General features: G+C 35.7%; 1 protein-coding gene across 1 annotated transcript; it reads left to right on the forward strand.

The window, feature by feature from the left end:
• Window positions 1-4,432: 4,432 nt before the first annotated feature.
• Window positions 4,433-14,856, forward strand: LOC108328922 (protein CELLULOSE SYNTHASE INTERACTIVE 1). The gene is made up of 8 exons (XM_017562828.2): window positions 4,433-4,746; window positions 5,065-5,224; window positions 6,318-6,391; window positions 6,743-9,809; window positions 10,017-12,561; window positions 13,204-13,658; window positions 14,251-14,367; window positions 14,473-14,856. Exons 2-8 carry the CDS (start codon window positions 5,222-5,224, stop codon window positions 14,611-14,613), a joined length of 6,402 nt encoding a protein of 2,133 aa, XP_017418317.2. The 5' UTR covers window positions 4,433-4,746; window positions 5,065-5,221; the 3' UTR covers window positions 14,614-14,856.
• Window positions 14,857-16,341: the final 1,485 nt, after the last annotated feature.

The raw sequence follows: 16,341 nt of genomic DNA on the forward strand, positions 1-16,341 counted from the left end.
ATAGGGCCTTAGCCCAAACTCATATTATCCACGAGAGACACACATTTAGCATCTACTAAAAAATGGAAGACATCAGATTGATAGAACCTGAATTTAGCTGATGCAACTATCTATGGAATGGCTTCACGGTAAGCATGGCTTATAGGAAAACCACTCCGATTTTCATTCCATGAGGGAAAAAAAATTATCATAATTGACACCCGCTACGCAATTCACACAATAATATATTATTCTTTTTCATCCACTGTTATTACTGTCTAACATTATAAATTGTTAGTTTCTTGCACTTATTATAATTTTTAATAATTTTAACCCGTAATTAAATATGTGTCAGAAAATTATATTGGCAAATATCTTATGATTATTCTTTTATGAATTAATAGTTGAAGAAATTTTGGTAAAAGACCAATAAATGACTCGCTTGCACTAAAGATAAAAGTGTTTTCGTCTCAAACTCTAATTATGTGTTTGGATAAAAAATTACGAGGGAATTATATCATTGTTTTGATTTTTTTTATTTGAGATTATTTGACATATCATCGGATTAGTAGAAGAAGAGGGTCAGACATTTTTTTTTTGGAGTAATAAGTTTCTTCTGCACTTAATATCTATTTTAGAAATAGAAGAACATACTACAAAGCACAAGTAAAAAGGTAAAGTAGATATATAAGACAGTTCATATATTACATTAACCAAGTCAAACATTAATTCATAAATGAACTATAACAATCTAATCATCCTATACGTGTCAAGATTTAGACAAAACTTATTCAAATTTCGTGTGCATGTTGAACTATTGGTAGTTTGTGCACTTGTAATGATAATACAACTGGTTAAAACCAAGTTACCATACAAGATTAGTCCATTTCAGTTGCATATAGCAATGATCAAAGCCTATAGATAAAACCCTCTCGCTACTCTCACCCCTCTCTACTTGAGAATGAATGATCATTAGAGTGTTGAAATAGACCACCAGTTCAAAGCTTCATACATTCATACAACAATAACACATGCACTACCATGTAACCTCCACCAATCATGGAATTACGTTCATCAACCATTCAATTCATTCACAAACTACTCATCACAATATTCATCTCAAACCACATACAAATTCATTCATATTCACATTGCATAACATTTATATGAAATAATTATCCATACTTCAAAGGACCAAATACAACCCAACAACTCACTAGAAAATACGTAAAAAGCAAGAATATGGACACACGGGGTGACGCTTAAGAGCCTAGAAACAGGCGCTCAATGGCTAAAAACAGTGAGCTAACGCCCAAGCACCCTAGAGCTGGCACTCAACACCACAAAACAACAAGCTAGCACTCAGCGACACAAAACAGCAAGCTGACGCTCAGGCACCCTAAAGGTATCGTTCAACATCATGACAGACATACAACCTATATTTTTCGGACCTTGAACACCATACTAGGTGTGCATTAGGCTCGGTGGGAAAAATTATTGTGAGAATGGTTTCATGTAAGGGTTGTTGGGCGAGACATCCAGTTGTTGAGTGAGTTGACCTTTAAGTACTGGTGATATAAGTGAGCAAGACTAGCAGAGTTTTTTAGTTAATTTATTGTCATGAGAATTATATGTTTATAATATAATTCTAATGATATTAGAAGTTAGTATTAGATTGGTCTATGCATGTGAATTGTCTAAGGATGATGTACACTAATCCAAGGTGGATTAGTCTTGAATTTATTTTGTGTATGTATTGACGTATGAATTCAATATAAAGATATCACGATACTGTAATAACTATTTAGACTCATAAAGTAAAATTAGTTATATGATGAAAGTAGAAAAGATGTCATAATATAAGGGACTTCGTAGGGCTTATGACGGGGATGGACTAACATTGTGGCTGGTAGCGTGAAATCCGTTGATAATAACTTTACATAACAACAAAAGTCATCATAAGTGTACAACTTGCGATATTAATACATTTATCCACACAGATTAATTTTAAAATCGTTTTTAATTGTGTGACTATGTCTTTATAATTGTTTTGATTACTTTGTACATATACAATGTTTTTTGTAAATTAGTTTACCTCAAATGTTTGTTGGTGTTGTTTTTTTTTAATGACCACTTTATTGACATAAGTAAATGAATATGCAGGTGTAGAAAACATCGGTTATGGATGAAAAACTAAATATATAATTCATTATTTGATGTTAGATTATGTTAGGCATAATTTTGGAGTAAAACAACTTAAAATGTTTTTGTTAATATATAATTCATTATTTGATATTTTAAATGTTTATATTAATATACATTATCAAGTATATGTTTTTTTAATATTATAATGAAATGTTTTATTATATTAATATTATGTTATTAAGACGGGATGATAGATGTTTGATTTAAAATTAATCTTATTCAAAATATCTTTGACCGCTTAATAGTGATTTTTTTAACATAAATACCGAAGTCACTCATATTCTATTAAATTCAATGGCACTCAACATATAAAGTAATTAAAACACCACTTCCGCGTCTAGCTTGTTTATTATTACTTTTTTCCCTTTTCTTTTTGACCTCTATTAGGTCGTCAATGGTCATTTGTTTACTCTTACTATATATATATATATATATATATATATATATATATATATATATATATATATATATATATATATATATATATATATATATATATATATATATATATATATATATATATATATATATATATATATATATATATATATATATATATATATATATATATATATATATACACACACTTATGTTTTAATAATTTTTATTTATATTTGACATTTTCATAATCCATGAACTTAATTTAATTATATTTAAATATTGTTTTAATACTATATTATGACCATATAAAAATAATATTTAATTAAATAAAACAATAATATGATTGTTCAACACATGTGATCGAGGGTCGTTCACAATGGCTTTATTGTAGTCCTAAGAATTGTCAAATCTGTTTATTGGTGTGCTAATGGTTTCTTCTTTGATATATAGTCTTCCTGTTCAGATGCTTGGTCGAAGAAACACCGAGGGTTTATTTTTAAAATTTTTGTAGATTTTTTCGTTATTTAGATGTTAATAGTATGACTTTCTTTTTATTATTTTTTTTACTGTGATAGATTTTTTAGTTTTAATGTTGTTGTTAGTTATTGCGTGACGACTGTTGATGGTTGGTAAATTATTTCTTTGAAATTATTAAGAGGAAGACTGAAAAATGGACATTTAACTCTATAAATAAGGATTTTAAATTTTATACACGACATCAATGAACTTGAATAAAATATCTTATAAAACTAACGTTTATATGATTAAATTATAACCATGTTAGAAATTTCCTTACAATAAAAATAGAAAAAGATGGGTAGCAAATGAATAAAACAAGGGGTAAGGGTAAGACAGTGCAAGGAATTGGACAAAGATGGAAGGAGATTAATATTAATTAACGTAAACACAGAAAAACAATATCGATGTTAGTTTAATGTAGGAATGTAATTAAGAACAGAAAAAGAGTGTTTTAGCAAGCTGGAACAGTGCAGTGTCCCAATCATTGCATGATAACAGCAAATGCTTACGGGGCGCAAGTGCGAACTGCAAGACCCACTCTGATTTTATTGCATCATAATCTAACTCATGACTTGCCAGTTGCCGTTCCAGCTGGCCGAAATAACATGCTAAAGTTTTGAACATTAACGTGGCTTGTCTTAAACTTCAGCAACTTTATTATTGTCTTTGAAAATTGGAAGGATTCCATTGTCATCAAACCTATAGAGTGCCAGAGAAAATATACTTTTGCCAACTAAGCACAAAAAGTCTATATAATTCAGATGGCTTATAAAATGGCTAGGCCACAACCAAGACCCCAGCTCAATTAAAATAAAAACATGTGGACATATATGTAACAAATAATTGGAGTATATTTAATGTTAATTATGGAATCTAAATAATTTAGCGATTGTATTTTTCTCTTCGGAAAGATTATATTAATTTTGGATCGGATCATTTTAGTTTTAGAGAATGAACTCCAATTAAAAAAATTAAAAAAAGTTTAAAGAGAAACTGTTTTGATAAATGGCAAAAATCACTTTTAAAAATACAATTTATATGTGACGAAAAAAAAAATCTACAGAATCCGTACGGATAACATGTACAACCGTTGTTGTAGCATTAAAAGCTTAATTTAAGTTGTTAGTTCACGAGTATTTAAGAATAACTTCTTACCGAACGTTATTTATTTTATGCAAATACAATTTCATTCATGCGAATTTTAACATTTGGGGTCACAGTGTTAGCGTAATAAACATTCCAATTATTATTTATTTATTTATTTCAATATATTCTATATACGATGAATAAAGAATGCATAAAGGTACATTATTTGCACACGTGATTCCATTCCAAACCGTTGGCTCAAGCGAATGTGAAGCCATTAAGCCACAAAGCTTAGAGGGTGGAGCTGTTGTCGGTGCTCCTAATGGTTTATGACAGTGAAAACTGTAAACACCCACAGCGTATTTCCTTCACTGTCAGACACTCCCTCTCCATCAAAATCAACCATTGAACACGCCCATTTAAAACCCAAAAACACACATTTCGCACTGTTTTCTTAACGAGCCACCCTCACCTCTGTTCAAATCAAATCTGTCTCGGACCACCGCCAAGCCAAGAAAACAAATCGATGAGTCACCGTCACACAAACACGCCGGCTTCGTTTTTCGCTCTCTGAAGGTGTTTTCCTTTCTCACACCTCTTCGCGTATCCATTCTTCAATATTTTCGCATTCATTCGTCGTAACCGCTTTGACTTTTTCGTTGACTCACACGCTTCACGCTTTCTGCACTTCCATTTCTGGGTGGTAGCTCTTGATCTGCCGCCTGTGTACCAGTCTCCACGATTCAATTTTAATAGATTCTTTTGGTTAGGTCACCGTGTAGCTATTATTAATAATATTATTAGTTATTTTTGTTTGGAGCATTTGCGATTTTGGTGTAATTAGTGTTGTTCAAGACTGGTGATTCATTTAAATCTGAATTTCGGTTTGGACAGGGAGGATTTGATGTTCTGTCAGACTCTCCAGTACTGATTGTAGAGGAGCGGTGTCCTGGATTGATCTGTTTGGGAGTGTCTGCGAGAAGCGAAGCTGGCGACCACACTGACTTGGAGGTTTGCTGCCCACAATGGCAGCACACTTGCTGCTAATGACATGGTACTTCGTGATTTTCATTGTTTATTCTTTTTCTTTTTCATTCATTTTATGTTTTACCATCATCATTACTGGTAGAGGAAAAGTGTTTGAGTATTAGGAAATACTTGTAACTTTACAAAACTTTAAGTTCTCTTGCACATACTGGAAACCATTTCTTCAAATTGCTTGGCGGTCCGCTATGTTTTAAAATTTTAGTCGTGGTTATAGAAATTTTGGACAAGGGAAGGATGATGCAACGGCAATTGTGGTTGTGGAGACTTCTAAAACTGCAATATGGTAGTCGCAATTGTGGTTATGAACATCTGTCTAAAACTAGAATTGATTTGTGCTTTTTTTGGTGTGCCAAACTATTCCAGAAAGCGTCGTTGTGAACCATGGAAGTGTGTTATTTCATTCTACTATCTGTTTCTTCTCTCCCATTGGAAAATATCTGACACTGTTCTTTGATTGAAACGTCTATGGTTTTACAGAAATATGAAGATGATGGTAAATATTCTATTGTAGATAGCAAGCGTTATTTTAGTTACGCACTCTACCATCATTTGCTATATATCCTTCTACATATCCTTGGTTCTGTGACTGGGTGAAGGGTAAATGCTAGAAATGGAAAAAAGGTCGCATTATTATATTCTCTTAAGACTATAGCATTCATGGCCATCTGTTTTAATGGGTTACTTGTAGCTTTTATTCTAAACTGGAGTCTATTATACAGAGGCTTTCTGCTGCACTGTATAATTCTGTATATTTTTTACTCCATTTTAGGTCTCCTGTCTGTTTTTATGCAATAAGATGCTAGTATGCTACGCTAATAACAAGTAGTCAACTGTAATAGAAGCAGCCATCATGAACATTTAATGCTTTGAAAATCTTGAATTTCTTGATAAAGAAAAAAAAACAAGTTGTGGTAGTGATATATGGTTTTGCTATGTTCCTTCTCAAATTGATTTTCCATTTCTCCTCACATACAACTTCAAGATTGATCCTTATCCATATAGTACTAAGTCTAATGTATTCGTGTTAATTTTTGTCACTTCCATCATTTAGAGAAATACTAACATTCTGTTTATTCTCGTTGTCATTCTTCTGATTGCAGGAAAGAAATGGTGATGGGAAGGCTCAAGAATCAGAGACTCTACCTCCCCATTCTGTTCTGAAGATGGGATTGAGGTTGGTTACAACATAGGATATGACTGCAAATTATGTTAAAAAAGATTATTTTATGGCCTTTAAAATCATCAAATCATTTGCTTGTATTGCTCCACTGAAATTCTTGCACTTACATTGGTACTTTGCTTATAGTTAAGTAAGCTGTGACTTGTGAATCCTACCTGTTGTGGTATACTGTGTCATCCGTGTAAAAATGTTCCAAGATAGAAGTAATATGTTCCTCTCTCACCCTTTCTGAGTCTCATACATTGAAGATAATGAGAACTATCTAATTTGATGGTTATATATATGGTTTATGGATATTTGAATTTAAGCACAGATTCTGTATCTTACATTCCTAATTGTTTGCAGAGAACGTAGCAACAGCAGCAGCATGGAGGATCCAGATGGTACATTAGCAAGTGTTGCCCAATGCATTGAGCAGCTGCGTCAGAGCTCATCTTCTATGCAGGAGAAAGAGCATTCTTTGAAGCAGTTATTGGAGCTTATTGATCTTCGAGAAAATGTTTTCAGTGCTGTTGGATCTCATTCCCAGGCAGTTCCAGTACTTGTTTCCCTTCTTCGGTCAGGGTCTTCAAATGTGAAGATACAGGCAGCAACTGTATTGGGTTCACTTTGTAAAGAAAATGAGTTGAGGGTGAAAGTCTTGCTTGGAGGATGCATTCCACCGTTGCTTGGTCTGCTCAAGTCCAGTTCTGCTGAAGGTCAAGTGGCTGCTGCAAAGACAATTTTTGCTGTTTCTCAAGGTGGTGCCAAAGATCATGTTGGATCAAAAATTTTTTCAACTGAAGGAGTAGTTCCAGTGCTATGGGAGCAGTTGCAAAAGGGCCTGAAGACAAATGTAGTTGATAATTTATTGACTGGGGCATTGAAGAATCTCTCCAGCAACACTGATAGATTCTGGAATGCCACAATACAAGCTGGAGGGGTGGACATATTAATTAAGATACTGAAAACAGGGCAGTCTAACACTTTAGCAAATGTGTGCTTTTTACTTGGCTGTATGATGATGGAGGATGCATCTGTTTGTTCAAAATTGTTGACAGCTGAGGAAACTAAACAACTTCTCAAACTTTTAAGCCCTGGTAATGATGCTGCTGTCAGGGCTGAAGCAGCTGGTGCTCTTAAATCTCTTTCTGCTCAGTGCAAAGATGCAAGAAAAGAGATAGCCAATTCCAATGGCATTCCTGCTTTGATTAATGCTACCATAGCTCCTTCCAAAGAGTTCATGCAGGGTGAGTATGCTCAAGCATTACAAGAGAATGCGATGTGTGCTTTAGCAAACATCTCTGGTGGTTTGTCATATGTCATCTCCAGTCTTGGTCAAAGCCTTGAATCATGCTCCTCGCCTGCCCAAGCTGCTGACACGTTGGGGGCTTTAGCTTCAGCTCTTATGATATATGACGACAATGCAGAATCTACCAGGGCCACAGATCCTTTGGCAGTTGAGCAGACATTACTTGAACAATTTAAAACTGGCTTGTCATTCCTTGTGCAGGAACGGACTATTGAAGCACTAGCTAGTTTGTATAGCAATCCTATACTGTCAATCAAACTTGCAAATTCTGATGCAAAACGTTTGCTTGTTGGTTTAATTACGATGGCTGCTAATGAAGTGCAAGATGAACTTCTAAAATCTCTCTTGACATTGTGCAATACTGAATGCAGTTTGTGGAGTGCACTTCAAGGCCGTGAAGGGATTCAGCTGTTGATATCTCTTCTGGGGCTTTCATCCGAACAACAACAAGAATGTGCTGTTGCCCTCCTTTGCCTTTTATCTCATGAAAATGATGAAAGTAAATGGGCTATTACTGCTGCTGGTGGTATACCTCCTCTTGTTCAAATTTTGGAGTCAGGATCTGCAAAGGCAAGGGAAGACTCAGCATCAATCCTTAGGAACCTATGTGATCACAGTGAGGATATACGTGCTTGTGTTGAAAGTGCTGATGCTGTTCCTGCATTGCTTTGGCTGTTGAAAAATGGAAGTCCAAATGGAAAGGAGATTGCAGCAAAGACTTTGAATCACTTAATTCATAAATCTGATACAGCAACTATCAGTCAGCTTACAACATTATTGACCAGTGATTTACCTGAATCTAAGGTTTATGTTTTAGATGCTTTGAGAAGTATGCTTTCAGTTGTTGCTCTTACTGATCTTCTACGTGAAGGTAGTGCTGCCAGTGATGCAATTGATACAATGATTAAATTACTGAGCTCAACCAAGGAAGAAACTCAGGCAAAGTCTGTGTCTGCTCTGGCGGGTATTTTTGAAACAAGGAAAGATGTGCGTGAGAGCAGCATTGCTGTTAAAACTCTTTGGTCAGCAATGAAGTTGCTTAATGTTGAATCAGAAAGTATCTTAATGGAGTCCTCGCGCTGCTTGGCTGCAATATTTCTTTCCATCAAAGAGAACAGGGATGTGGTTGCTATTGCTAGAGATGCATTACCCTCCCTAGTTTCACTAGCTAACTCTTCAGTTTTGGAAGTGGCAGAGTTGGCAACATGTGCTGTGGCAAATCTTATTTTGGATAGTGAAGTTGCTGAGAAAGCTGTTGCAGAAGAAGTCATCTTGGCTGCTACTAGAGTATTACGTGAAGGCACAATTTATGGAAAATCACAGGCTGCAGCAGCAATTGCTCGCCTTTTACATTCTAAGAGGCAAGTTGATTATGCTGTAACTGATTGTGTGAATCGAGCTGGAACTGTTCTTGCATTAGTTTCTTTCTTAGACTTTGCTGTCAATGGACTTAGTTCCACATCAGAAGCTCTAGAAGCACTTGCCATGCTGTCCAGGTCAGAAGTGAATGGTGCACACAGCAAGCCTGCTTGGGCAGTATTGGCTGAATTTCCTAAAAGCATCAGCCCAATAGTTCTGTCCATTACTGGTTCAACGCCAGTGTTGCAGGATAAAGCTATTGAAATTTTATCTCGATTATGTAAAGATCAACCTTTTGTTTTGGGAGACATTGTTGTTTCTGCCCCTGGATGTATACCTTCTATAGCTAAGAGGATAATCAATTCCTCTTCTAAAAATATAAAGGTCAAAATTGGGGGCGTGGCTGTTCTTATTTGTGCTGCTAAAGTAAATCACCAGAGGCTGGTGGAGGATCTCAATTTATCAAACTTGTCTGGTAATCTAGTTCAGTCTCTTGTTGATATACTTATTTCTTCACAGGCTACTTTGGATTATCAGCATGATGACGGCAGGGACCTTATCAGCATTTGCAGGCATACAAAAGAAGCCAATGATGGTAAATCAAGTACTGGCACCACTATTGTTTCTGGTGCCAACTTAGCTATATGGTTACTAACTGTTCTTGCTTGCCACGATGAAAAATGTAAAACTGCAATAATGGAGGCGGGTGCAATTGAGTTTCTCAGTGACAGGATTGCAAATTGTTTCTCGCTGTACAGTCAGGTATTGTATTTGTTTTCAATCAATTTGAAGTATACAGTGGCATCTGATTCTTTCCATAGTTATTTACTCATTTTCATGAATAGATTCTTATTCGTCAAAGTTGTTCACAGATACACACCTCGTCGTTTATATAGTAGTTAGACAATAGACTAGTGTACAATTATTATTTCTGTTTGTCAAATCTTAGCTCCTTATGGTGTGATGCAGATTGACTATAAAGAAGATAGCAGCATGTGGATTTGTGCTTTGTTGCTGGCAATATTGTTTCAGGATAGGGATATTATACGAGCACATGCAACCATGAAATCAATACCAGCACTTGCCAATTTATTGAAGTCAGAGGAATCAGCAAACAGATATTTTGCTGCTCAATCAATAGCTAGCTTAGTCTGTAATGGTAGCAGGGGAACGTTGCTGTCTGTGGCAAATTCTGGGGCAGCTGGTGGACTTATCTCCTTGCTTGGCTGTGCTGATACTGATATACAGGATCTTTTAGAATTGTCAGAGGAATTTTCTTTGGTGCATTATCCTGATCAAGTTGCTCTTGAGAGGTTGTTTAGAGTTGATGACATAAGAGCTGGTGCCACTTCTCGGAAGGCAATACCTGCTCTAGTTGATCTGCTCAAACCAATTCCAGAACGCCCGGGCGCACCATATTTAGCACTTGGGCTTTTGACTCAGCTTGCTGTAGATTGTCCATCAAATAAGATTGTAATGGTTGAGGCAGGTGCCCTAGAGGCACTTTCTAAGTATCTTTCACTAGGTCCACAAGATGCAACAGAAGAAGCTGCCACAGATCTGTTAGGGATTCTGTTTAGCAGTGCAGAAATACGGAGACATGAATCAGCATTTGGAGCTGTTACTCAACTTGTAGCTGTACTACGTTTAGGAGGAAGAGCTGCAAGGTATAGGGCTGCAAAAGCTTTGGAAAGTTTATTCTCCGCTGACCATATTAGAAATGCAGAGACTGCTCGACAAGCTGTCCAGCCCTTGGTGGAGATTCTTAATACCGGTTTAGAGAGAGAGCAGCATGCTGCAATTGCTGCATTAGTTAGGCTATTGAGTGAAAACCCTTCAAAAGCACTCGCTGTTGCCGATGTTGAGATGAATGCAGTGGATGTTCTTTGTAGGATTCTTTCATCAGATTGTTCAATGGACCTCAAAGGGGATGCTGCTGAATTATGTTCTGTTCTTTTTGGAAATACAAGGATCCGGTCCACAATGGCTGCTGCACGTTGTGTTGAACCTCTAGTCACTCTCCTTGTAAGTGAGTTTAGTCCTTCTCACCATTCAGTTGTTCGGGCACTGGATAGGCTTGTTGATGATGAGCAACTAGCTGAATTAGTTGCTGCACATGGTGCAGTTATTCCTCTTGTTGGCCTACTTTACGGTAGGAATTATGTACTTCACGAGGCCATTTCCAGAGCTCTGGTCAAGTTGGGAAAAGACAGGCCAGCTTGCAAAATGGAAATGGTGAAAGCTGGAGTTATTGAAAGCATACTCGACATCCTTCATGAAGCACCTGATTATCTATGTGCAGCTTTTGCAGAATTGTTGCGTATATTGACCAATAATGCTAGCATAGCAAAAGGACCACCAGCTGCTAAAGTTGTTGAACCCCTGTTTATGTTGCTAATAAGACAAGACTTTGGGCCAGATGGACAACATAGTGCATTGCAGGTTTTGGTTAATATCTTAGAACATCCACAGTGTCGTGCTGATTACACATTGTCTTCTCACCAAGCTATTGAACCTCTTATCCCTTTGCTTGATTCTCCAATATCAGCAGTGCAACAGTTGGCTGCTGAGCTTCTCTCACATCTTCTTTTAGAAGAACACCTTCAGAAAGATCCAGTAACACAGCATGTAATTGGCCCTCTTATACGAGTTCTTGGTTCTGGTATACATATATTGCAACAGAGAGCTGTGAAGGCCCTAGTCAGTATTGCACTGATATGGCCAAATGAAATTGCAAAAGAGGGTGGTGTTATTGAAATTTCAAAAGTTATATTGCAAGCAGATCCTTCCATTCCTCATGCTTTATGGGAATCTGCAGCCTCTGTTTTGGCTAGTATTCTGCAATTTAGTTCTGAATACTACCTGGAAGTTCCAGTTGCTGTTTTGGTTAGGCTGCTTCGATCTGGCTTAGAAAGTACAGTTGTTGGTGCATTAAATGCTCTCCTTGTGTTGGAAAGTGATGATGGAACAAGTGCTGAAGCAATGGCTGAAAGTGGCGCCATAGAGGCTCTCTTGGAGCTCCTAAGATCTCATCAGTGCGAGGAAACTGCTGCAAGACTCTTAGAAGTATTGCTGAACAATGTAAAGATCAGAGAAACAAAAGTTACTAAATCAGCCATCGTACCATTATCCCATTATCTCCTGGACCCACAAACCCAAGCACAACAAGCGAGGTTATTAGCAACATTGGCTCTTGGTGATCTATTTCAGAACGAGAGTCTTGCTCGGTCAAGTGATGCAGTTTCAGCCTGTCGCGCTTTAGTGAATGTGCTTGAAGACCAGCCAACTGAAGAAATGAAAGTTGTAGCCATATGTGCTCTACAAAACCTTGTGATGAACAGTCGATCAAATAAAAGAGCAGTTGCAGAGGCTGGTGGGGTTCAGGTTATTTTGGATCTGATAGGTTCAAGTGATCCTGAAACATCTGTTCAGGCTGCAATGTTTATTAAACTTCTATTTTCAAATCATACCATTCAAGAGTATGCTTCTAGTGAAACAGTCAGAGCAATAACTGGTGAGCTATGTTCCTATGGGGCAGTGTTTAAATTCTTGTTATTTTTATGTGGAGCCACTATTATATATCTTCATTTTCTTTTCTCATATAAAATGGTGTGTTTGTTGCTTTTCACATGGCAATCTCCAACACGTGTTTTCTTGTCCTTGAATTAGTTATTTGATTCTACTCGTAAAGCATTTTTCTTTGCTTTATAAGCAGAAGCTTAGCTTGATTTTCAAAATATTTTTCTGTAAAGAAACCAAAAATGTTATACATGGATTAATGCATCTTAAAAAAAATGGCAAAGCTGAATTTTTTGTTGATTATTGGTCTTGGAACCAAAAATTTGGGGAAGGAACAGATGAATAGCAAAACTTGTGGCTTGTACCCTTAGTTTCTTCATGAGCTGAACAGCTTGACTCTTATTTGTGCTACATAACCTCTTCTAGCTAAAATAGGCACCTAGTTTTCTGCACATATTTATTGATGTATCAGACAATGAATAGGTTGAAATTGAAAGTTGTCTTCTAAATAAAGGTATCGTTTCTAATATGATTGGGGAGCAATGTTGATTCTTGCGTGTCACTATAAATTGCTTCACTGCGCAAACCTCTCTCCTGTATGTAAATATGACCTATTTTAATTTGTGATCTTTTTTAGCTGCTATTGAAAAGGACTTATGGGCTACTGGAACTGTGAACGAAGAGTATCTTAAAGCCTTAAATTCTCTTTTTAGCAACTTCCCAAGACTGAGAGCTACTGAGCCAGCAACACTTAGCATTCCCCATCTGGTTACATCCTTAAAGACAGGCTCTGAGGCTACTCAGGAGGCTGCCTTGGATGCACTTTTCCTGCTTAGGCAAGCTTGGTCAGCATGTCCAGCAGATGTTTCAAGAGCTCAATCAATAGCAGCTGCAGATGCTATTCCTTTGCTGCAGTACTTAATCCAGTCTGCCCCTCCTCGCTTTCAGGAGAAGGCAGAGTTTTTATTGCAGTGTTTGCCAGGAACTTTGGTGGTGATCATCAAGCGTGGTAACAATATGAAGCAATCTGTCGGAAACCCAAGTGTTTTTTGCAAGCTTACGCTTGGAAACACTCCTCCAAGGCAAACCAAGGTATTTTTAATAATAATTCATATCATTATCTTGTTTTGTGATCTTCTCCAGGCGAGTGCTTGTTTTATGTTAGAGTAATATATGATTGTATCTCCATGTCAATCTTGCATAAATGCCAAAAAGCTAATGTGATCTGTTATGTCCTTTTGGATATTATGCCAGTATTAGAAAATTCTCAGTTAGGATATGGACCTTTAAAGTTGCTTCCTAGTTCCTAGAAAAAAAAAAATCAGTTGACCTCGTTTACATATTCTACTGCAGTTATATTGCCAGATTTTAGAATCCATAATCACTCAAATTGATTTTTTCTTTTCTTTTGAAGTAACTTTTGACTTAAATGGTGATTTGATTGATATGGAAGTATTTGGTTGTCACTTTTCATCTTGTGGAGGGCCACGCCCACTTCAATTTATTTTCTATTTCCAGTTTTGAACTCAAGGGACAAGGATTTGCAGCCTAAACATGTGGTTGTCATTTTGTTATACAGTTTGAGGAACATCATGTTTTCTTTTTAATATATACAATTTCTACTTTGATTTGATTTTCTCCTCGAAAAGTGAATGTGCTAATTATAATGGAATGTGCTGGTTAGGTGGTCTCAACTGGCCCCAATCCGGAGTGGGAAGAGAGCTTTTCATGGTCCTTTGAGAGTCCTCCAAAAGGCCAGAAGCTTCACATTTCTTGCAAAAACAAGAGCAAAATGGGAAAGGTAATTGTGGGAAAATTGGACTGCACTAAATGCAGTCTATCCATCTTCAATTATTTTGCTTTTACACTTCGGCTTGACCCCTCTATTATTTTTATCTGATGACAGAGTTCATTTGGGAAAGTGACAATCCAGATTGATCGGGTAGTAATGCTCGGAGCAGTATCTGGAGAGTACACTCTTTTGCCAGAAAGTAAGAGTGGCCCTTCGAGGAATTTAGAAATAGAATTCCAGTGGTCGAACATGTGATATACCTGTTTCCGTCTTTAGTGTGAAGCTTTTAAATTGGAGCACAGGATACATGGTTGAAAACAAATTTTTGTACAGTATGATTTATCTTGCTAGTGCACATAAATTCTTTTAAAACAAATATTCTTTTGTATCTTGATCCTTCGTCTTGGTTAAGTGCTTCGGGCACCAAAGATTAGGTCTGCTTCAAATCTTGTATGAATTTTGCTCGTTGTCAATTAAGGTGGGTTGTCTATATATGTACATATGTGTTTCTTGACGGGTTAAAGCTTAGATTAGGAACTAAAAGTAAAAAACTAAATTGATATAAAAAAATAAACCAAATTAATTATTCGACGATAAATAAAATTAATGAGAATTTTAAAAAAAATTGCGAAATCCTGTTGAAGTCTGAATAATATTTATGAATTTCATTATTTGTCCAACTTGAATTACTTAATGACAGTATTTTTATTTTCTTTCTACTTTCAATTAAGTTTCCTTTTAACGTGATCATTTTGTAGGAAACTTCCGTAGTCATTGGCTTCATGTAAATCCAGTTGAATATTACCACCGAGAAGTCCTCGTGCTGACTAAACCAAGAACGTTTTTCTTTGAATCACTTTCTTTCTTCAACCAAAATTAACCTATTATGTTTTATGCTTGTCCACTCTACCCAAGCTCTCAAAAGATAGACATTCTAGAAATCCTTCTTCCAAAATACGAAGCCGTTATAATACAAATCACTTCACACTTAGATTATGTACAAAGCATAAAATGTGCACAGAACAAATTAACTTCCATACACTGGGAGACCATACTAAACTATATCCTTTTTCAAAAGCAATTCAAACTCTATTTCAGAAAATACGTTTTCATTATCCATGATAAACAATAAAATTATGTTTTCGTTCCAATAGAAATTAAAAGAAAATAAACTCTTTTGTGCTCATGCCATGTTCTTCCGAGAAATGAAGTGAAAATAGTAATGAATTAGATATGAACATGATTAAAATTTGTTACTATTCTTATTAAGACCTGAACTCTCGATCGAATCATTTAATTAAAATTATATGAACTCCATTTATTAAATATGAATTCATTTTACGATACATATAAATTTTCTTATTCTGAATAGTTAAATAGAAAGATAAAATAAATATAAAACTTAAACTAAGCTACATTTTAAAAAGGTAAATAAATTTATCATATATATATATATATTATAATGTTATTTACTAAATAGAAAAAATATTTAAAAATTATATTTTAAAAAAGTATAACATGAAATCAGAAACTACTCAAAACACCATTTAAATCCGTCCTAAAAATATACGTTAATCTACTTATACACTAGTTCAAATCAATTTTGAACTTTGGACTATTGTCGCCCCCTAGTCTAAAGCGGAAGTGTGAGGGACAGAGAGATCTTTCAAGTGGGGCGAGGAGGAAGCGATCAAAAGTTAGGTTAGTTTAAGACGTTTACATTTTTTAAAAGGTGGAGCGAACTTAGCATTTAAGAGTCTGAAAAAAAAGGCAAGACCCAACTTGTCTTTACACCTTGGACCATACCACCACTGCTCTTGTGGGGCTTTTTTTTATTGATTGTAGCACTGCAGCAGAAGAGGAAAAAATTACATTAAATGAATAAATAAATAAATACATTTTTACATATAACAAAAACTATATAGAATTAATTCAAATAAGTAAAAATATGAGTAATTTTTAAGAGGAAAATATAAGTGACTG

Source organism: Vigna angularis, chromosome 2 (genome assembly GCF_016808095.1).
Source record: "Vigna angularis cultivar LongXiaoDou No.4 chromosome 2, ASM1680809v1, whole genome shotgun sequence".
In the NCBI taxonomy this organism is placed as follows: domain Eukaryota; kingdom Viridiplantae; phylum Streptophyta; class Magnoliopsida; order Fabales; family Fabaceae; genus Vigna; species Vigna angularis.

Bases quoted from the DNA above. Each gene is read 5' to 3' on its own strand.
- LOC108328922 (XM_017562828.2), top strand. The intron at 12,562-13,203 runs GTGAGCTATGTT...GATCTTTTTTAG, and splicing joins AACAGTCAGAGCAATAACTG to CTGCTATTGAAAAGGACTTA. The intron at 14,368-14,472 runs GTAATTGTGGGA...ATCTGATGACAG, and splicing joins ACAAGAGCAAAATGGGAAAG to AGTTCATTTGGGAAAGTGAC.